At 32.6% G+C, this 24,696-nt stretch overlaps 1 protein-coding gene across 1 annotated transcript in view; it reads right to left on the reverse strand.

Moving 5' to 3' along the window:
* The window catches only part of LOC139481185 (uncharacterized), a 98,736-nt gene that overhangs the window by 67,903 nt on the left and 6,137 nt on the right, over nt 1-24,696 (reverse strand). The window contains exons 3-14 of the mRNA XM_071264343.1: nt 22,594-22,636; nt 21,892-22,048; nt 17,166-17,269; nt 16,563-16,664; nt 13,676-13,852; nt 11,177-11,317; nt 10,758-10,871; nt 8,398-8,673; nt 5,120-5,246; nt 2,200-2,416; nt 1,844-2,005; nt 378-726 (exon numbers count right to left, since the gene is read on the reverse strand). Coding sequence (XP_071120444.1) covers nt 378-726; nt 1,844-2,005; nt 2,200-2,416; nt 5,120-5,246; nt 8,398-8,673; nt 10,758-10,871; nt 11,177-11,317; nt 13,676-13,852; nt 16,563-16,664; nt 17,166-17,269; nt 21,892-22,048; nt 22,594-22,636 — 1,969 coding nt within the window. The remainder of the gene's footprint in view (nt 1-377; nt 727-1,843; nt 2,006-2,199; nt 2,417-5,119; nt 5,247-8,397; nt 8,674-10,757; nt 10,872-11,176; nt 11,318-13,675; nt 13,853-16,562; nt 16,665-17,165; nt 17,270-21,891; nt 22,049-22,593; nt 22,637-24,696) is intronic.

The following is a 24,696-nucleotide window of genomic DNA, read 5'->3' on the forward strand; positions in this document are numbered from 1 at the left end:
AACAAATATTTTGAAGGTGACTGCATACTCTCTGTTTTGCATTTATTCTGTTAAAATCTCGATGTAAAACAATAGAAAACTAAAAAAAAACTGAGGGTCTTAACTGAAACTCATTAAGTTATCTCACTACACCTTTTTTTTTTATCGGTGTTACAATCAATAACAAGATTACATAGGAAGCCATACTTTTTTCAATTCATTTGGCAACCACAAATATACATTTTTGTTCTTCTCTGCCAACTATGGTATAATGCAAATATTTCTTATTTGTTATTATTTTTTGTGTAATTGTTTTCCAACAACTTATGGTTATTTATTGATAAACATTACAATTAATGATTGAAACTAACTTACACGACAACCATCCAGTTACATACCATGTATATTGTCAATAGGAGAGACCTTTCGAGGTCCAAATAAATCATCGTATTCCTCTTGAACGCCTACATAAGCTGCCACTTCGTACAACCAGCCGTGCTTTTCATGTCTTTCATTTAAAAAACGATCTGGCCATGTCACAGATAATTCTACATCATCAACTGACACCCATGTATAGTTTGTTTTCGCAGAAGCCTCATTTACTTTTATTCTTTTAGTATGTTTGATGTCAACAACAGATATATCGTCATAGAAAACTAGACATCTTGCTGACTGGTGGTTTCCTGCTTTGTCAATCGATGTCAGAATCATGGAATACATACCCGGTTTCGGTAGTTTTAAAATTTGCTAAAATGGAATAAATAAAAATTCTGTATGGCAATATCCCAACAACACAATAACCTCGAAATATTATTTAGAGGTCAATATACGATTTAAATAAAAGGGAAGCCCCGTAGGTTTATACAGGCATGAGTTTGTCTGGCTATGCAGTGAATAATCACTTCTTCTTAGTCAATATGTATACAGATACATTTGATAAACATAATCTAATAACTATTGCATGGTTATTGCATGTTAATATTGTTTTAGTGTCATAGAGAAGAAAAGACAGAGAACGTATCTGTATATACCCCGGACTGTTTCCCGACTGAACGATAGGTACTCTCGATTAATTGTTCTAAATTTTTCATTTCGGTATGGGTTAGCTTATTAAAATACCGTTAATAAGTTTTCCCACACTGTTTAAAAAGAGGCTCATAAACTGACAACGCCTTGCAACGACAGTAAAAGACGATGAAAAGAAAAAAAAATAGTCCTTAATCCTATTGAATGAGCAAAACGAACCCAACATATAACTTGGGGTGAACGGAAAGAGAATGGAAAGATATCAAAGGGATATTTAAACTCATTCTCAAGTCTAAAACAAACTGATAATGACATGGCAAAAAACGACGAAAAGACAAACAACAGTTCACAAGTCACAACATATAAAACTGCAGTTTTGAGTCATCGTAAGGCGTTAATAAATTTGCTGTTTTGAAAAAGACCAACATTATAATGGATAGGACCTTATAGTACAGACATGGAGCTTAACCCTGTGAATGTGCTAGTTTGTCAAAATTGAATATCATACCGAGAAAAGAAACCTTTAAAATACACTTCAGCAAAACAGGAGTATGATATATGTGTTTCATTTGATTGATTTGTAAAGCTTTTAATTTTTTCATTTGATAAGGGACTTTGCGATTTGAAATTGACTTCGGTATTTTTGATATTTTCCTTTTTGTAAAGCTTTCAGAAGGGGCATTTTTTTTTTACATTCAATAACAATTTTCAGAGTTATTACAAAAGAAATATTCACTGGTATACAACCTAACAAAGAACATTCATATGCAAAAATTTCCGTCTATGTAAATGGATAGTCAAAGTCATGAACATGTATAGACAGAAATAGTTATCATACCTCTGAGGTATGAACTGATATTTTCTCATCACGATGGACAGCTGGTCCGTTTATATGATTCAAATGTCTACCAGTAGACACAAGCTCGTACAGTTCAAGTTCAAAATGATCAATGCCGGAAAGATCATCTTTCCATCCTCCCCATCTAACTTTTATATCTGGCTAAAAAGTAATAAAACTGATTAACTACGGCATCAGTAATGATATGTTTGATAAGTCGTATAAAAAAAACATTGGATAGTTTGTATTAAAATTAATATTAATATTAAAAACCAGACAAATGCACAAATACAATTAAAAGGAGATTCTGCATTTTATTACGGTTAACGACTTTATAGAGGATTTCCTCTCCAAACCTGTTTAGATACGTCCTTGCAATCAACTGGTGGTTGCTTACAATCTGTTTTACTTCCATTTATACATTCTTGGTATGGTGTTATGTAATCCCATCGGAAGATTAAGCTACTCTGAACTGTTTTGCCTTTGAGTCTGACTTTGATGTCTCTGTTACCATCTTCCCTATCGCGATATATTAGGAAACCTCCATTTTCAGCAGTACACGTTATTGTTAACCTATATGATAAATAAAATAAATACATATTACAGTAAAATATTCGCCTAAAAATGCACAGTCCTGTGAAATGGACCGCTTCGATTTATACCAGATTTTGCCGTAATCGATCTATGATAAAGGGAATTTGTAAAACAAAACGTTGCCCCTTTTGTTAAAAAATTATTACATCTGTTAGGTGAGGTTCTATGGAAATCCTATGGTGGTTGCTTACAATCTGTTTTACTTCCATTTATACATTCTTGGTATGGTGTTATGTAATCCCATCGGAAGATTAAGCTACTCTGAACTGTTTTGCCTTTGAGTCTGACTTTGATGTCTCTGTTACCATCTTCCCTATCGCGATATATTAGGAAACCTCCATTTTCAGCAGTACACGTTATTGTTAACCTATATGATAAATAAAATAAATACATATTACAGTAAAATATTCGCCTAAAAATGCACAGTCCTGTGAAATGGACCGCTTCGATTTATACCAGATTTTGCCGTAATCGATCTATGATAAAGGGAATTTGTAAAACAGAACGTTGCCCCTTTTGTTAAAAAATTATTACATCTGTTAGGTGAGGTTCTATGGAAATCCCCCCCCCCAAAAAAAAAGCGGTTGCTATACTAGGCATATCATTACAGATTTCCAAAATGAAGTTTAATCTTGACGTCCCTAACATTTTGTATCCTTTTTTGTATCGGCTACAGTTTTTGACATATAAAAACTGTCACTGCTTTGTGTACTACTTGTGCTTCCACCTGTTGATGTTTTGAATATTAAATGTCAAGGTTTCAAATGGAGTAAGCGTTACGAAAGTAAATTGCCGAGTCATTGTCACCTCCAATGTTTCTAATTGACTGAATATGGAAATGATCTCCAATTGACTTTACCACTTTTACTTAGTATCAGATTAGAAGATATGGTATGATTGCCAATGACACAACTCTTCACACACAATAGAGACCAAATGACATAACGTTATTATTTTCTAGTTTATCCTACGAGGTATAAAACAACTAATTCAGAGCCTCTTTCCTTCTAGTATACATTTTGTAATGTCAAGCATTCACAGCTATTTTGACAGAAGTTCCATTAAAGTGACAGTCATTTCATGTCAAAACTATTTTTTGCAGGTCACTCAATGATCATGAAATTCAAATCACGGCATTTTAGGCTAATACATTTAAAATTTGTTTTGAATATTGAGAATAAGTAACCCGATGTTCAATTGGCAAAAACAATGCATAAAACATGTACGGGGACACAGTTATCGTCCTTTGATTTTTGTATGTTATGAAATTGTGAAATGTTAATTAATAGCAACAGTTAAGTATATTAAACTGCAGAGTCCCTAGTGTGAACAGTGTATACATTTCATTTTGTTTTTAAAAGTCATATGAAACGAGTGACTGGTGAAAAAAAATGTTTATCTAATTCTTGAACCAATGCATTAACTTAGTCTTCTGTGCACGATTTTATCATTTTTTACGCAAACATATCGTATAATCGTCAATTTTTTCTCTCTGTCTGTTATGATTTAACAAATATGGCAGCTCATCAAATGCCGTGTTTTGATTCCGAAGTTTACCGATTGTCACCTTAAAGCAATCAACAAAAAAGCATGGATATTGAGCACGTGTTTAACATGTACAATCAAATAATAGTTTATTTCAGTGACAGATCCATGCGTATTGCGATCACCGGATTTTTACGAGAGGGTTCACACTAAGGTCACTTTGCATATGGAAAATGTGTCGGCGAATTGGTTCCTGGAAGCAAGCAATTAAAAAAAGTAAACGTCTTCTAAATGTGGACAAATTAAAGAATTTTCTTTAAAAAAAGTGTATGTACATAACTTTTATAATAAAAACTATGCATTTTGTCATAAAAACATGTGCATCATTTGTTTTAATTTGAAGTTTCATATGAATTTAATACACCTTCCAAATTTATTTATTTATATTTAATGCATAAAATTATGAGTTAGATGATTTAATTACTTTTAAAAACATTTGGGGTATTATTTGTTATGTAACATAGGGATTTTCTCTAGTTTGAAAAGGTAAAAAATAAGTAGGTATGAGGCTGTCAAACTGAATTACAGACTCCTTTCACATACACTTATCCATATGTTGTGTTAAACGCAGTATATTTTTCTATAATTTTGATATACATTGGAAGGTGTATGAACAAAAATTTCAAGTTATACACTGTCCACACTAGGGACTTTATAGTAAAATATACGTAACTGGCGCGATTAGATAAAATTTCACAATGTCTTGACATACAGTGGATTTAATAAATAGCCTTTGTCATATATTATCAGTTACTAAACAAGTTACTTTTCATTTGCGTTATTGTCTGAAAGAAATGCAATACGAAATATCTGTGTTCTTGGATCTAATGTGTTTGTGTAAAATATGTTGCAACTCTATAATTCGAAACAATGTTTTAAAAAACTTGGAAATTGAATGATTATAAATATATCATGACGAAATTATTTTTCTTTTTTTAAATCATTCTTTTTACAGTTATGAAAATTAATTTCTTATACTTTATTGGAAGAAACTGCATTGTTGTATCAAATGAGTTATGAATCGTCGGTGGGGTTTCCTTTTAAATAATAAGATTTGTATATGGCTATTTATAAAAACCATTTTTTGTCAAGAAATTTAGAAATTTTAATTGATTATACCAGTTAAATGTATCTTACTTATCTGCATGTTGAAAACCCCAAGACTGTATGTCGAACTTTTTCTTTTTACCACAATTTGTAATATGAAATATTGGATAGGGATAGCCGTTACGGCAATTTAACATCCGATTATTTCTAGATACTCCTGCAAAAGAAACAAAGTTTAATAAAATGAATATCATTTGAGCATGTACCTTGTTATATACCTATCCGACCAATACATGAGAGATCTATAGTAGTTAAGAGTGTATACAAATATCAAAATGGAGTGTAAATTCCTTATTTTTCATTTAACAAAGGTTCATGTCTGATGACATAAGAATAGTGAACATCGTCAAAAGATTGAAACAACTATTCAATTTCATCCTGTATAACTTCGTTCATTTTGAAATAAATCCCCTGAAGCAAAAACAATTAGTAACGCCGACTGATAGAAAGGCCAGTGATAGCGGTAAATTAAAACAAGTTCGTCGATTGGACATACTTGACTTATCACAAAGTAACGAAACAAAAAGCCAAGAGACAATGAAATATAGCTATCGTAATTGATATTTTTCTTTAGAGCGATAAAAATAGTTGGTTTCTAAATTTTTTTCTCAAGTAAATTTAGTTTAGAATCAAAATAAAATTTACAGGGTGAAAAGTAATAAACAAGAAGCAGTAAAATATAACGATGATAAAGACCAAAATACAGTGTGCTAAGGAATAAATAACAAATATGTAATTGCAAAATAAAGACTTGATAACAGCATACATTAAACTTATATTTTTCTAATTATTTTCCAAAAATGTTTGTGTATTTTTTATCGATTTTACAAGGGAGATTACTACTGATTAAACAATTTGTTTAGTGTTATATCTTTTCTCTCTATTTTAAATATATACCAGCTTTGATAAGCATTTCTTATGACTATAAAGTTTCACTTCACTTCTATTATTGTCCTATGAATATAATGAACAACAAAATTATTTATTTTGTAAAACGTACATCCGTTCTCCATTGTTACTGTTTACCGTACAACAAAGTTATTTTCATTTCCGGTTGACTATCTGAAATTGTTTTACATATCAGCCCTTATTTCATTGAGTTTATATTAACATTGTGACTTAGATCAAATTTATTCCTTCAATGTATAATAACGTGTGCTCATATATGTCTTTTGATTGAGTTACGCCATTTCAATTGATATTTTATAATGTGTCGTTCTTTGTTTTGATGTTACACTATTGTTTCAGGTAAGGGCGAAGGTTGGTTGGTACCTATTAAAATATTTAAACCCGCTCCATTTCTTTAAACCTGTTTTAAGTCAGGAACCTGATGAATAGTGGCTGTCGTTTGCTGATGTGGTTCATAAGTGTTTCTCGTTTCTTATATCGATTAGACCGTTGGTTTTCCCGTTTGAATCTATAAATAGGCAAACTCTACATGAAATTCCAAAATTTTCTCCTGTGAAAAATGAAAAGTTCCTTTCCTTCAATAGCTTTAAGGAAAGCGCATTATTTGAATTTTCGTAAAGTTAACTTGCATGTAATGAAATGTTATAGGTTTGTAATATTGAATGTGGGGACAATTATATATTTTAAACACGGTCATGGTTGAAATCGAACAGCAGAAGAGAAAAATATACGTGCAGAAAAAAATGTTTTACAACAAATAAATTTTACGGAAATGTGACCTGTCATGCAAATATGTGCATAAAGTGGTTGAAAACAAAATCTTAATGACTGATCTTACTATAGGAACAATATTTCGTGATGACCTTTACGATAGATTGCAAATGTAGTTCTATGTCTTATTCTGTCTTCTTATTCTTTACTTAAAAGTATTCACGCCAGTACGTAAAAACCACAAGTCAAACAACAAAATTTTAGTGTATTTGAGGCGTTTGGCAGCTTGATTTCCGTAAAATGAAATTATATGCCCGTGTGGAATTGGTTATTTGAAGAACACAGAAAGGGAGGGATTATTATAGAATTTAGGGGGGGGGGGGATATATGGAACATTTTTCAGTTTTAACAATATGAATTGCAGAATAACGATGAATAAAACATGTCCAAAAATTCACATTTCTCATAAAAGTTTGAATATTTTTCTTCACAAAGGACATTATTATTATTATTATTATTATTATTAAGGTGGACCTGAAGAAATTAGTACGTATAAAAGGCTAAAAGTATGCCGACTATGACTTGAGGTAGAGCCAAATAATCGCCATGGATAAATGTTGATACACCTTTGTACTTATAATCACAAACCAACTATGCATGGTTCCTCAGAAAAATAATTGATCAAAAACTAATAACACCGACGTTACCGTATTGTTACATTTGACAGTATTTTCTCCAAAAGAAAACAGAGATGCTATTCGAACTACTCTGCTCCATTTTCGCCTATCATTATCAGTATTTCTGCTTTAGTTAATTATGAGATTCATACAAAAAAAGGTAAAATCAAAAAAATACTGAACTCCGAGGAAAATTCAAAATTTGTGATAGTCTCTAATCAAGGCTTCTTTGGAAGAAGGAATAAAGATATCATTACCCTTAATTTGATATAATGAGGCTATATCGACTCTACATAGACGATGTTATTTGAACAACAAAGTCAACGTTTGAAAAATATGTTGATCATATCTGTCGCATCTAAATACATAATACAACAGACACAGTATACAGGCAGATCAAGTTTTAATTTTGATTCACACTCACAAAACGACAAGAGATCTTACTGTTTTGACCTGATTGATGATTTTTTTTTTTCATTTTTAACCATCTTGTATTGAACCATACTTGTTTCAACAACACATTGCATGGGAGACGTTGCAATCAAAATGATAGTCTTTTAAATCTACAATAACATTAACGGTACCAATTTTCTTGCACCAGATGCGCATTTCGACAATACATGTCTCTTCAGTGATGCTCGTGGCCAAAATATTTAAAATCCAAAGCTTATATAAAAGATGAAGAGTTATAATCCAACATATGTTTGCCGAGTTTGGTGGATGTACTAAATGAATAATAATTGCTTGATATTGTTTGACACAAGCAGCACTCGTAAAATTTGGACTACTTAGTCTCCAAAACGACATGAAGTGAGTTCAACCATGGTTTTAGCTAAGCCAGTCTAACAAGTCGGTCAAGGTCTACATGATACTTATAGCATTTCGGAAGCGCTTCGGACGCATGCTATTTATTAAGTGTTGTTTTTAACGGTTTAAGCCACACAGTTTCGTTTAAAGTAAAAATATTTAGTCCAGTCACACTTTTTGTGATACATGATACATAATACTTACCCTTACGTCTGTGTTCAATCACGAGGAGAGCCTTTACAATTTCATACTTAAAATATGTTACAAAATGTGTATCTCCAGTAGGGTCTGGTTTTGGTGGCCTTTCGAAGGTATGGTATTTCAGACTAAAATCTAGCTCTAAAAATTTCCATTGGTTGTTGTTTGACCATTTGACTGGTTGATTGTATGGAACATTTGGATCATCTGGTGTTGTAAGGATCGTATTTGATTCGTCTGATAGCTTAACCTCTGCATGCATGATGTTTATAGACTCTGTGACTGAAAACAAATTGAAGTTCACTAAAGTAGAAAAGCTAGAAGCTTTGTTTCGTTGATAAATCCGGATGAGCAATAAACTATAAAGTATTCAACATACACCATATATAAAATAGTATGAGGGATGAACAAAATCAAATCGATCGAAAGAATACATTACAACATGCTAAATGCCGAGTCACTAACTGTATGTTCCATTCAAAGGAGCTGTCTTTGATTTTTTTGTTTTACCTAAGTCGAAATGCAAATGAGAATTTTAATGAAACCAATGATTTGTTTTATCCAGTTTGATAAATATCTGCGAGGATAACGACAAAATTGCCTTTAGGTAAAACAGGTGTTTTGAAACATAAAAATCTTTAAATATTTGTGTAGAATGATTATTCATATGCACATACCCATAACTTTTTTTTTTAATTCTGATTTATATCAACGAACTTATTCCATTAGGAAAGAGTATATTCGTCCTCTTTCCCACGTTAAACCTACTGCCTGGTATCATCCTCGACTGAATCCACCAGTACTTTTAAATTGACGGATTTATTGTCGCGATATTTCGGGGCTCTGGATAACACATTTTGCAGAGAAGAGTTATTTACAATGTCTATGTCAATAGTAATAACGTGGCCAGCTGGAATATACATGAACAGAGAACTAATGCAGGCGCAATCTGGAGGTTCAGAACTAAAATCGACAACAGAAAGATCCTGCAACAGGTGTTTGCAATTGAAATTTTAGTTGCAATTGGTTTTGTATAGGTATTAGAAATAAGAAGGGGTTTCAAGTGAATTGGTTTATGATAAAGGACGCTGTCCAAGTTGATGGCATCGAGACCTATGTTATCGATGGAAAGTTTAAACAAGAATCTTTTCTGCTTTTTATCTTTTCTATTGCGAACTGGTTTTGAAAGTCAGTGACTTGCAATATCCAAGATACTAGTTGTAAGTTCGTATTGGTTTGAACAGGGATTTAAAACAGTCGTTGCCAAACATAAGTTGTAGAGAGAATTACGTCTTGAAAGGGTTAATAAATAAAGCTTCGTGCGAATGGGATGAATATCTCACGGAATTTGTATAACCAGCAGAAGGTTATTGAAAGACACGTCGTGGAGAGTATGTGATGTATAATGACGATGACCATGACTACATCAACGCCGAGAAGTAGAATAAGAAATAATAACCGCCTCCACCGATCTACACGAATGACTACATAGAATATCTATACCATCAATTTTGCATTGCAACCATATGGTGTTGTAGTTACCAATTGTCAAATCGATGAGACATAATATTGTATACGAAGAAGTGTTGCAAGATGAGGATTGTTTTTCCTGTGATAATGCAAACTAATATAGAAAGGATTCCATGATCAGACTAAACTCCTCATTAACAATTCTCGCTTGCATTGTTGTTGACGTCAGATCTATGGCCACACGTACGTTTTTTTTAGCCTTCTTTACGTTTCATCGACATATTGTTATTTTGCAGCCATACCAATTGTAACGTACATCTCTTGCTATTCCAAAGGGGTTTAATTCAAGACTATTACGTAAATTATGTTTGATTTCATTTTGCAATACTTATATCTTATTTGAATGTAATGGGTTATCAAATGACCCAGAGCGTTCCATTTGAACTTTAATATTTTCCTTAAAATGATTTTGAATTGAACAACAATGCAAAAGTACTTAACAATTATAGAGAACACAATTAATATGATTTTGATAAAAAAAAACAAGAAATAATTTTTTTGAGAGTTTTACTATACTATACTTTTAAAACAATAATGCACGTGTGTTCGTGATTAGCATACAACTACTTATAATTCATAGTATCGGAGAGCAAAAGGGATGTTTCTGAATAATTCGTAAAGAGTCCACAAAATACAACGTAACACTGCTGAATTTAGGTTAAATATGAAGAAGTTCCGTTCATCAGTTTGTGAGAAAAGTGCGAAGAAAAATGTTTTAAAGTGATTCAACATATTGAAAATACTAAGAATTGGCAAATAGGATATAGGACTCAGACAGACCAGAAAAGTGCACACACTTTATAACGCATTAAAAACTATAATTCTAAAACTCTTACTTTCATCACAATGATTTCCCGAAAAGCCTTTTGTACATCTGCATTTTGATGCCAGTTGTTCACCACAGGACCCAGGATAGCATCTAGTACTGTCAGATCTCCATGAACAAGCCTCTGAAATTACGGGAGACATTGAGGAAATTAAAAAAAAAGAATATTAATTTTCTTATTAAATAAAATTATTTTTTACAAAGACACATATTTACAATCCTAACATAGTTACATTTCAAATGTAGATATACGAAGATGTGATATCAGTGCCAATGAGACAACTCTCCTTCCAAGTAACAATTATTAAAATAAACTTTTGTAGTTCAAAATACGGTTTCCAACACGGAACCTTGGCTCAAAGCGAACAGCAAACTATAAAGGTATACATTCAAATAAATTAAACCACTCCTTTTATCTAAAACATACACTATTGCAATGCCTTTTATCAGACGATAAAGTGTATGCTTCCCAATGTTTCATTGTCTTGATCGATCCTACACAGAATACACAATGGTTGTCAGAGTATCCACTGCATCGTCTATGGTTGCAGTGGTCAATCTTTGGACAAACTTTAAAAAAAATAGTAGAATATAAAATTAAATTTTGCAAAGTATTAGATACTCTGTATTAACCAACGTCATAGAACAGTTTTAGTATAGCTTGTTCAATGTGCTCAACAATGCCACTGTTTTTGTTGCATAACCTCCATCTCTCATGTTTAATTTAAAAAAACCTGATATTATCAACTTCTAGCGGTTAGTTTGGTGAATGTGTGATACAGCATCTTTATCTTATTTTTTGGGGATGCATTACGTCATTTCCCCTTACATTTTTTGGCTTATGTAAAATTTAACTTTTAAATAGTTTGTTTGAATTTTGTCGATATAAAGTAAAGCAAGATGAGTATGAGTAAGAGATGAATGCATATTTTACCAGCTGAAAGCAATATGCATGATACTGACGTACGACATTTAAAACTGTATAAAAATTATTTCAGTTATAGCGTGTGATAGCATTTTGTGAGGGTATTCGATGTTTTCTATACCACGGTTCATTTCAACAGACATGTCCATACTAAACACTAAACAAATCAGAATAAAACGTCTTCTGTGTTTTAAGAAATGATTTTGCTTTGTATACATGTTTTATTTGTAAATCATTAAATGTTTTGAAAGGTAGAATGTTCTGTATGAACTAAATATTTATGTCGATTTTTAATGCCAAAACTTTCTATTGCATTTAATACGCTATGTTTTTGAAATTAGGGCAATTTTGTTGACAAATCTTTATTCATTATTACAAAAAAAGTGAAAACATCTGTCATTTGCACCCTACCCAGTTTATTCCTATCTCTTATCATGATGTAGACCGGTCAATGTTATTGAATCTAACGCAATTTGATTGTATTAGGTCATTATCAGTTTAAATTTCAACTGTTTGTTATTTGTTTTTTATATATGTGTATTGATTAAATCAGAACATGCATAGATGCGTACATATAGATTCCACAACTGCAACAAGTGTTTTACGATATTTCTCCACTTGAGACAGTTAAATTTCAATATTTAAATAATTAAAATGTAACTGTTGAGAGTGGAGGAATATCAAAATTATCCTATTTATGAATCATCCAAGTGAACACAGACAGTGTTTGTATTTGTAAGAATTTTCTTAACATTATTTAGTTGAATTGTAAAATATATTTCTTATTTTACAGCCTGCATGTGATTATTTTTCATCAAGAGAGGTGAATATAAGAGAAAAAAAATTAAATGACAGAATACTTGAATTATACACAAATGTACAAAATAATCTTAGCAGAAACTAGTCTTATAAAAAACATGTTTCATTTCCAAGTGGTTTAAATCCCCAAAAAATAAAAAAATATGTTAAATGATGGTCTACCATTTGACATTAGAAAATTCTTGGTATGCAAAGATTAAATTTGAAAAACACAAACTCATAAAGCACAATTATGAAATAGGACTGTCAATGAAATTTTGAATATGCATGTCTTCTCCGCCTTTAAGCTACATCGGTGTAATTATCGATCAAAACACTATTTGAAGATTTTATTGCTATGTTAATTCGATGGATCATGTCTTAGTAATCGGGCTTTGTAAACAACATCACCGTAAAAATAAGGATGTGATATTCTGTTTTAATAATTGAATTGTATAGGTACAGTCACATTTTCTTAACAAAACTCCTTTTTTAAGACGTATGTTGTGATTTTTCACTATTGTTTAGGGTTGGGTGAAACTTGGCGCCTATTCAAACGTCGAAACCAGCTGCATTTGTTTGCACCTGTCCTAAGTCAGGAACCTAGTGTGCAGTGGTCGTCGTTTGTTGATGTGGTTCATAAGTGCTTTTTGTTTCTCCTCGTTTTTATATAGATTATACGGTTAGTTTCCGGTTTGAATGGTTTTACACTAGTTTTTTTGTAATTTGTTGTTCGTTGTGAGCCATGGCTCTATGTTGAAGGCCGTACTTTGACTCATAATGGTCTACTTTTACAAATTGTGACTTGCATGGGAAGTTGTCTTATTTTTACTCATACCACATCTTCTTATACATATACATTGAATTTCATGACGGGTCACTGACGCAGAAATTAAAATTTCAGTCCTTACAAATTCACTTGTCAATTGTAGCACATGTTTTATTTGAAGTCGATTTACGGGAGTTTGTTTATAAATCCGTCTACGAAAATCAGACGTATTTTGTCTGTATTATTCTATCACCCACTTTATAACGTAGGCTGCAACGACACAAAATGGTCTTCTCTATGGTCGGGTTGTTGTCTCTTTGACAGATTCCCCATTTCCATTCTCAGTTTTATTCAACAAGACGTTCCATTTTATTTTTGAATATATCTTATTAATGAGGATACTTTGCGCCAAAAATCTTATTTAATAAGAACGTACTTGAACAATAGCCATAATTGGCAAAAAAACCATCCTCGCAAAATTCACATTTTCCTGGTGAAGTACATTTTCCTTCGCCACTATTTCGTGACGATCTATGTCTGTAGATAATCCGATCATTATAGTCTGCTTTTTCATTACATGCTCCATTTTGATTTGTCCGACCGCCACATATAGCTGAAAGTAAGGGAAGATAGAATTGTCTGTATTTTAATTGGCAGTTGCTATTTTACCGGCTCCGGCAAAATAGCCTCCTTGGTGCTTTTTTGTCAGCTCCAGCAGAATAGCCTCATTTGGTGCTATTTTGCCGGCTCCAGCAAAATAGCAATATATATAGAGTTTTACTTTGTTGCCGGTCTAAATTCAGATTTTCTGTATATCAATTAAGAATAGAAAAAAAATATAGAAAAAGACTTTAATAAGAATATCACTATTAAAGCAAATACGTCTTCTTTACAGAACGTGTATATCAAAATTGATATTCTTTACTTTATAAGAAGTCTCTAAATGGTATGTTATTTTTTTAAATACTTTACAACAAAGCATAAATACTAAAATTAGTATTTATATATAATACATTTCACATCAAACAAAGCATGCAAACCCATTTAAAAAAAACGACATAATAATTAAAACTTTAAATAAAAATAGAGTTCTATTAGTTTTGAAATAAAAAGTAACATTCAGCAACCTCAAAATATTTTACAAGTGTTACAGAACCAGTGCCTTGCTTTTGGTGCATTCTTTAGTCTTGAACAAGAAAGATGCTGCCACTGCAGACATAAACATCAAATAACACTTGTTTATTTTGCGTCTGCATCACTTTGTCAAAAATATATGAATTTAATTCAACTTTCATACAATAAATGCTGTCGATAGATTTCCATGCATCATCTGTATTTCTTTATCATTCTATATTAACTAGTTTGTCTAGACATGAACTTGAAACCATGTCATGGCGAGTTTAAAGTTATTGTCCTTGAACCATAGACTAGATTATAAATTTTTTGTTAGGTGCTCTGGTTTTCGTGATTTTATTAGTTCAGGAATCACGTTTCCGCAGTTGAACTGTCGTTTTAAAACTGCTCTAAAACCTGCTGTAGATCTCTATATGAGTCGAACTTAGCGTTTAATTCAAGTTCGTTTGATACGAAAATTTCGTCTTTCGAACGTCAATATATGTTCATCAGAAATTAACGTATGTTATATTTTAATTAGATGAATCTTCTCATAAATGGAGACATATTAGACAGAATGTTTTTTTCTAAGTTTTTCTGCTATAATGAGACTACATTATTTCACCTAGAACCTCCCAAAAAGATAAGTTGAAATAGAGATCACCAATTTAAAAAATGAAGTCACGGATCAAATCGTAATCAAGAATTGTTTCGTCATCGCCAATCATAAATCACGTATTTAATTCGTGATAATGTGATCATTAGATTGGTTATCAGTCGTGATAACGAAATTTAAAAAATAGTTGTCACAAATTTTGCATTAATGCAACTGCTTTTATGCAACAATCAATGATACCAGCTTTAATCCGTGATCAAGATTTACAATATACATTATGTGATAATCTAAAGGAGATGCAGAATAGCTACAATGCGTGGGTAAATTCTAGAAAACATGAAGATCTAGATAACGTCCTTTTCCTGGAGAAGCGACGTACAAAACAACAATTTCGAAAAACAGTCCGGGTAGAAATTGCAAAAAGAGGAGAGGAAGAAAAAGAGCTGATCATTGAAACTAAAACCAGAAATATGAAACTATTCAATAGCTAGTCAGAAATACCCTTAAAAAGGCGGAGAAATTATAATGGACTTGAATGTGAATGGACACTGCTATTCTGGAGATGAAAACATACTAGTTGGTTTCAAGGAACATTTCCGCACACTAGCAACATACGATGAAAACATTAACATTGACAACGACTATCATCAAAATGTTGAACATGAAATTCATATAATAAATCAACTGGTCAAAGGCAAGAACATTCCTGATGCATCAAGTGAAGAAATTTCAAAATCAATCAAAAATATCAACAATGGTAAATCTGCTGACTATTATGGCATCACAATCGTACATATCGTTAACGCGGGAGAAATCATGGTTATCGTGCTCCAAAGCATAATTAATGAAATATTCCAACAAGGATATGTGCCACATCTTCTAAAAATCGGACTCCTCACACCAATTTTCAAAAACAAAGGAAGTAGGAATGATGCAGGAAATTACAGAGGAATAACAGTGCTGCCAGAAGTCACCAAAATAATAGACACAGTGCTGAAAAATAGAACACAACCATTCTTCTGGACATTACAGTGCAGCGGGAAAATCTGAAATTGGACACAAAATTAATGGCCAAAATCGAATACTGTAGCCGCCGACTGCTCTTTTTGTTGCACACCACCAGATATAGTTTCCTGTCAAAAGAATGGAAAAAGGACAAGAAAAACGTAAAGGTGTAATAATCCAACAACTCCGATACGGAAAATGAACACTGTGTAAATAACGTGTATATAAAACCAAAATTCAATAGTAATGAACTGTTACTGTACTATGCATAAAGCACGCAGGTGGAGGATATTTACTGTTAGACATAATGGTGCCTATGAAGACACTGGTGTGGTTCTCCTATACAGAAGGTTAAAGATACAACGGATAATCACTGTATCGCCGTGATTTTTTTTTTAAAACTTCATGATTGCGTTTTACATAAAATCTTGATGAAATTTTATTTTAGTTATTTATTCATGTTAACACATATTATTTTAAAATAACTAGGTATTTATGAAAAAAAAAACCATGTTTTTTTTGTTCGGTTTTAGAAAAGAAGGGGTCAAGATTTCTATAATAATCATCGATTAAACAATCTAATACTTACGCCACTGGCATACAAACATGAATATATCCATACAATGCTCATCATTCCAGCCTCTATCATTGGCTACTACACAGTCTTCATCGCCGGAATCATTAGGTTCACCTATAATCAATCTCATGATAGTAAATGATCCTTTATTACCATGGGTTCATACATGTCACTATGTTAAGAATTATATCACGAATATAACTATGTTGTATACTGTGGATTCATTTATTATTGTTGGTACCAGTTTTCGTGGATTTAGGAAAACTTGCATATTCATAGATATGTTATTTCGTTGTTTTCCAAAAGTCTGCATATAATCATATATATAGCATATTTGCAATTCGTTGAACATTTAAATGTTTGGTTTCCCTGTATCCACGAAATCCACGGAATTTGATATCCAACTAATAATAATGTATTTTTGCAGTAAATGTAAACTCTATTTGAACATTCATATTAAAGGTTTTTTACAACACAACAGAAAAAGAAAAACCAACAACAACTGCAACCACTTCAACTAAGTGCTACGAAATCATGTTTCATATTATTATGGTCTTTCATGATATCAATTTAACAGTCTGCCTACAGCTTACTACTTCCCGGTGTTTATATTACCTTCAATCCAATTGGTACCGGAAACGCTTGAACTATCAGTCCATTTCCAACTATGTTTTTCCGAATATCGATTTGCACCAGTCCAGATGTAGCCGGCATTAATGCTTTACCAAAAACAAATCATAGAAAAAATAAGTACTTTTAAATAAAAGAGGGAATACATTCCGTTCAACGTGATGAATGAAAATGTTATGTTCATATTATTTGTGATAACCGTAGTTTCAGTTTGAAAGCTATTTACATACGGTTCGTCTAGTGACGGTTCAACTTTATTCACAATTCTTAGTGCACTTCATTTAAGAATTCTAATATAGGTTAATGTTTGCTTGAAGCAAGTCTATGGATAAATCGTTTGGAAAATAAATACAATAGTTTTAAAACAAAACATTATTATGTAAACTTACATATTAAGTGATATATACATGTAGTTTAACAAATAGAATACGGTTCTAAATCTACATAGAAAGAAAATCGTTATTCACATAGAATATTTATATTTCGGAATGAATCCCATTGCTATTTGTTACAAAATATATCTTGTGTACATAGAAGAAAATCAAAATTAAAGTATGTTTCATAAGGCGGCTTCGGCTATTCCTTTTACAGCTCTCGTACATGTATGTCTATTGCTCTTGAATATGTAAAGTTTTAAGTTCAAAAAAATTCTCGAACGAACTGATGGGTTCCGGTTGCCTGTCAATATGGATGAATATGCATGTGTGTTCAAACCCCGCACGTGGTTATACTTTAAACTCCAATCTTAATTGACAAGGGTCGGTGGTTCTCCTTGTAGGCCGGTGACCAAAGTCCGAATTATGAATTAATAATCGTCAGCTATATCATATATCAATCGATTCGAAAATATGTATACACTGAGATTATTTCAGTCGTCAACGGCAGTCAAAACTATACGTAGAACAATATGATCTATATGTTCTTGTTAATATAACCAGATATAATACCGCAATGAAAGTGAAAACTTTAGTTTTGGTTATACATTTGAAACACGTTGAATTCGCGACATGAAATACTAGCGACAAAAAAGAAAGTTTTGTGTATTCAACACCAAACAAATTGACTCAAGATCAGCTACTCAATATAATAAATTTAATAACTCATTTTTCAAAACAACATGTTTGATATCATGTACTTTTTTTTACTAATTTATCGCACATTTTCTTTATGCAGGATAGTTTAACATAGTGTTATATTTCTTATTTTGCAAATTCGGAATTTCAAAATATATCTATAACATTTCCGAATTTGCAAAATAAGAAATATAACAATAGCACTAAACATACGTAGCTTTAAGTAGTAATTTAGACTTCAAAAGACTTTTAGTATTATGGAAACGTAAATACCAGGTTCTGACCCTTGGCTGGAATACATATGTTCGTACATGGAAAGTTTAGCAAATCCCGGAAACAATATTGGTCCCAAGTGGTTAAAGAAAAATCAAAGATCTTATTGAAATAAAATCCAAAATCTGGATTGTCATCAGCACACAAACAATAAACAAACATTAATATCCTTAAAATCAATTATATATCAATACAGAACATAAAAAATATATGTATAAAGATATTGTGGTCTAGCGGGACGGCTACAGTGCAGGCGATTTAGTGTCACGATATCTCAGTAGCATGGGTTCGAATCCCGGTGAGGGAGGAACAAAAAATTTGCGAAAGCAAATTTACAGATCTAACATTGTTGGGTTGATGTTTAGACGAGATGTATATACATAATGTACACAGCCATGTATCACCATCATTGCTCGTGATCCGATGGATACATCTGTTGTAGAGTCGTCACTGACTCAGACGTACTTATAAATATAATTATTTAATGCGACTGTATCTTGCATTAATTTGTAGGATCCTTTACTATAGATAATTGAGCTGATCTGTAACAATAACATCTCCATGCCTTATATATCATGTACTGTAGTACGACGCTAGATTAAAACTGACGAGGAAAGGTAAGACACGGCCACTGAAAGCTTTATTTTTGTGAAGCCCAGGTGGTCGTGTGGTCTAGCGGGACGGCTACAGTGCAGGCGATTTGATGTCACGATATCCCAGTAGCATGGGTTTGAATCCCGGTGAGGGAAGAACAAAAAAAGTTGCGAAAGCAAATTTACAGATCTAACATTATTGGGTTGATGTTTAGACGAGATGTATAAAGATATATATAGGCCGTGTCTTACCTTTCCTCGTCAGTTTTAATCTAGCGTCGTACTACAGTACATGATATATAAGGCATGGAGATGTTATTGTTACAGATCAGCTCAATTATCTATAGTAAAGGATCCTACCAATTAATGCAAGATACAGTCACAGAAAATAATTATATTTATAAGTACGTCTGAGTCAGTGACAACTCTACAACAGATGTATCCATCGGATCACCAGCAATGATGGTGACACATGGCTGTGTACATTATGTATATACAACTCGTCTAAACATCAACCCAACAATGTTAGATCTGTAAATTTGCTTTCGCATATATATATATATATAAAATCCTTTTTTTTTTTTTTTTTTTTTTTTTACAGCGGATGACCGTGGGGCATTCCGGTGTACTGCTATTACCTAGATTTCCATTACGTAATATTTGTTTTGGGTTTTTGACCGATCTATGAATACGTAGACATCATCAAGTGCAAATTATCATTTATTATCGCTTGTTACAAATTCATTTCTTCGATGAATTCTCATCAAATACATTTTAAAGAAGATAAATTAATATTATTAAATTTGTTCAACATTAATTTAAAATGTATATACATGTAAGTAAAAAATCATAAATATCTATGCACACGCATGCGGTAGAATAGCTCAAGAACGTTTGCAATCTCAAGGAACGATAACTTTGCATGGATGATTAAAAAAAGATTGCGGGATAATACGAATGCCTACAAAAATCCATTCTATTAGAAAAATTGAATTATTACAAAAGAGTGACGTGTCAACAATGCACTTGCACTGCACTATTATCAATATATTAGAATAGTATAATATACAAATGCACGAAAATTATATATTCATGTAACTGTAATATACAAGTTTTAATATAATATATAACAAACAACCAGAGTATATTGATTTGTATCACTCATTACGATGAGGATGAGTTCCCTGTCATCAATTTATCATCCACGCACGAACTTGTCAAGAAAAAAATATTTCTGTACATTAACCTCGAGCTCACTTTCAGGTGTAGAGACATTTCTTTTCTGAGACTAGTGTTGTCGGAACATCCACAAGAACTTGTGGTCATCTGATGTTCAGTACTTCAGAATTTAGATTTCTATGTCCCCCTTTCTAGAATACGACAAAATTCTAAAGCTACGAATCCTATAAACATATTGCGAATATGAGTGTTAAGCCTCGGACATCCAACATGTTGTGATAGGCATAGAGTGGTGGTCAAGTGTGTGTGTACCACATGTAGCGTGCTTTAATCCAGCATCATTTAGGACATACCAATATATAAATTGGGAACATAAAACAGCTGTAACATCGGGGCGCCTCTAGGACAAATGTTAAATGAGCCATGTCCAGAAATGAATGAGCTGTCCTGCTGCAATTCTAAATATCACTTAACAGAAGTCAAGAAAACAGCCGTTTCTGATCTACAACATACACTTGCCATGATCACATTATTGTATGTGAAATGTTTCTGACTGTCGTAATCTTTCTGACCTACGGTCTGATCGGTATAATTGATTTGATATCTTAACTAGGGTTAGCATTTATATCGCACTGCCGGTGGTAAAAAAAACTTGCTTCTGTAAATGCCTTTGTTTACATGAATAAAGTTTGAATCCCAGTAAATAACAATGGTTGTTTGACAAGATAGTTGGAAACAGACTCTACTTGAATATGTTGTTTGAGAGAGTATAATCTCTTCCTTGTCTTGGTTGTAGTTTTTTTAATAACATATATATGCAAGCATATGAAAGAGAGACGAAAGATACAAAATAGACATTCAAACTCATTAGTCGAAAATAAACTGATAACGCCACGGCCAAAAAAAAAACCACCCACAGACAAACAATAGTACACAAAACAAAACCTTCGATATCCGTGACTTCGAATTCTCGACTTCAGCCGGCTACTATTTTATCTAAGAGACATAAGAGGCAACGTGCCATGCAAATCAAAATTATCGTTATTGTTACAAACAGGAATGGGACACAAATGGCAAATTTTCAGATCTGATCTGAAACTTAGCACTTAACGATCTTTAACTGTATAATTATGCTACTTGTGAGTTAAGACACGGCAGAGCTCAATGGAAACATTATGCGTGATGGTGATCTAAATTTTTATTTTAATAAAATTGAGAATGGAAATGGGGAATGTGTCAAAGAGACAACAACCCGACCAAATAAAAAACAACAGCAGAGGGTCACCAACAGGTCTTCAATGTAGCGAGAAATTCCCGCACCCGGAGGCGTCCCTCAGCTGGCCCATAAACAAATATATACTAGTCCAGTGATAATGAACGCCATACTAATTTCCAAATTGTAATTGTATCGATTTCTGTCGCCGGTTTTTCGTCATAATTCAGAACATGTCACCAAATCTGCATTTAAACGTTCGACACTCAGGTGTCACATTTTGTTGTGAATCTACTTAATCTTAAGAGGGCACACAAAGATAACCCCCGGTTTTCATCAGGTTCATGTTGATCTAAATTTGCTATGTAGATAAAAAATACCTTCTGATTAAACTTAATGCACAATACCAAATGTAGTAAGTCGGTCTCCAAAGTTCTCCATCCAGATTGGTACAGCGGGTTCTTGCATCGTACCAATCTGCCCTATATTGACTCTCAAATCGCCAACCGGAACAATCTTCTGTATTAGCAAATGCAGCTGTAATATAACGTACAAATATTAAATTCTATTCAGTACTACGGAAGCCCTGGAGTGCCACGCAAAATAATAAATACAACTTGCGCGCACGAGCTACTATCTTGTGCGCACAAGTTACATAACTTGCGCGCACGAGTTACAAACTTGCGCGCACGAGTTACTATCTTATCCGCACAAGTTACATAACTTGCGCGCACGAGTTATTATCTTGTCTTCCGTACAGTACCACTACAGGTTTAGTTTCCGTTTTTTTTATTATTAGTTTTCAATCGATTAACTATAATTATTTTACAAATGCATATGAGTTTTATTTTACAGTTCACCGTCTTGTTTTTAAATAAATGTGTGTTTTTTTTTTATTATTCTTTATTATCGTTAACCATATCAAGTAGCTTTATGTGTTGGAATTCGCGAAATGTCTTGTTTACACTGTATAAGGCAGACGTAGTAACAAGAGGTGCTTTGGCTAGGTCTTCAGCTCTTCTTTGATAACGATGGCATTGTTTCAAACATTTAATCACAATAAATATTAAAATTGAACTTACTTTGTATGCAAAGAACTCCAAATGCCAATACAATCATAGTCTTCTGGAATTATGAAAGGAAAGAATAGTTATACTCTCAGCTTTTAAAAGTACTTTATTAAAAAATATTGAAAATTCATACACAGTGACTCCATATTATAAATGTATGGGAGAATAAGAAGAATAATTCGGCCAACAATCAATGTTGTGATTAGTAGTATACTGTAAAATTGAGAATGGAAATGGGAAAATGTGTCAAAGAGAAAACAATCCGACCAAAGAGCAGATAATAGCAGACGGCCACCAATGGGTCTTCAAAGCAGCGAGGAAATCCCGCACTAGGAAATGGGCATCAATTGGCCCCTAATAAAAATATGTACTAGTTTAGTGAAAATGGACGCCATAAATAAACTTCAAAACATATACATGAACCAAAATTTAAAAACATACAAGAATTACAAAGGCAAGAGTAAGTATACTTAAAAATTTCAGACTTCACTTGACTTTTTACTACGTCAATTGAAAGTATCATAACGGAGTAACATATACACTGGGGTAAAGCTAATGACCGTAACTGCATTCACGGTCATCCCAAGATGTCGAATGAAAAATAGGTCAGTATCTGTATTGTCTGTTAAAGTGTTTCTATATCATCTTCTTTACAAAGCATACATTTGTATACGATGTAGATTTATAAAAGATTCACACGGAAATCATAAATTACCACCGAGAAATGTGTATGAAACAGGAAATTGGATGAAATCTGTATGAGATATATGGAGCACTGGCTCAGCCCATGTAAAACGATAGGTTACTCAGGTACCTTAAATTAAATATGCACTAGCGGCGGATCCAGGAATTTATTAGGGGGTGGTCACCTTTTGAAAACTTAAATTTAATTTTTTTATGGCCCCTTATAGGAAGATTCTGTTTGCCACAAAGCAAAACACACTTGCATATAGATTTCAAAACAGTTCTGTTTGCTTTTATACGTTCATTCATTGCTTTATCAATAAATGTTTGAATATCAGTAGTCCTTTGCTCAATGTTGTCAAGAAAAAGTTGAGCTTTTGCTCTAGCTTCAGTATGAATTTTTTTTACATGATTTCTCATCACGGCCGAAATGATCGTTAAGGCATGTGCCATATCTGTTAGTGGTTTGCATGATAATGTTCCCAAACTATCAACCCCAAACAGAGCACAGTATATGCAGTAAGCTCCTTCTTGTGAAGGTGAGTACACTAGCCCATCATAGCGATTTAGCCAATTCAGCTGAAACAGTCTGTTCTTTCCTGCATATTTTTTTTATAGGAAAGATATAGTTTATTCCAGGTTGGAAATGATTTCTTATCAAATTAAATTTCTCTTCGTTTGTTAATTTACGTGTTGATTGTTTTACAAAACCAATGTCGTTTGTACTTATATGTAAGTCGGGGGTTGTTTCCTTAATCTGATCACTTTTATTCGTATCAATGCTAGATCCATTACAAGTCGTTGGTACTTCAGAGGGGGCTGATTTGTGACGTTTCCTGAAGGAAAGAGGGTATAAGTTACTAAAAAATTGGAATGAACGAAACTTTTAGACAAACAGATGATGGAACGGGGGTATTTATTCAATATAGAATATGTATGTGACTTTAAAACTTTAAAATTATTTTTGAATTTTGGCATCACAGTAAAAAAATATTATTGGTCGAGAAAAGTTATTATACAAACTTTAAAAATTTAGATAAACGTAATGTAAAAAAAGTATAAATTACCTGCTAAAAACATCTAAGATTGAGGACTGTCTCTTCATTTTTACACCTTAACATCAAAGAAATCGACCAAGTAATTAGCGATTGTTGATTACATGTTTATTGTATAAATGTTCCAGACCGTATGAGTATTTGGACCGTACGCGTACGGTCTGGACCGTATGCGTACTTTTTCAAAATACTCATGACGTCGCGTACGGTGTTGGTGATAATACGGGTTTTGCTTTCCAGTTCGCCTTTATTGCATTTGTTAGAAGTTTCGGAATTGATAACTATATAAATGTATATATCAAAATGTGCGTAATTTAATGTAGAAATGGAATATGCCTTAAAATCAATACTTTTATTCATTTTGTTACTCGAATGA

Source organism: Mytilus edulis, chromosome 7, assembly GCF_963676685.1.
Source record: "Mytilus edulis chromosome 7, xbMytEdul2.2, whole genome shotgun sequence".
Taxonomy (NCBI): Eukaryota; Metazoa; Mollusca; class Bivalvia; order Mytilida; family Mytilidae; genus Mytilus; species Mytilus edulis.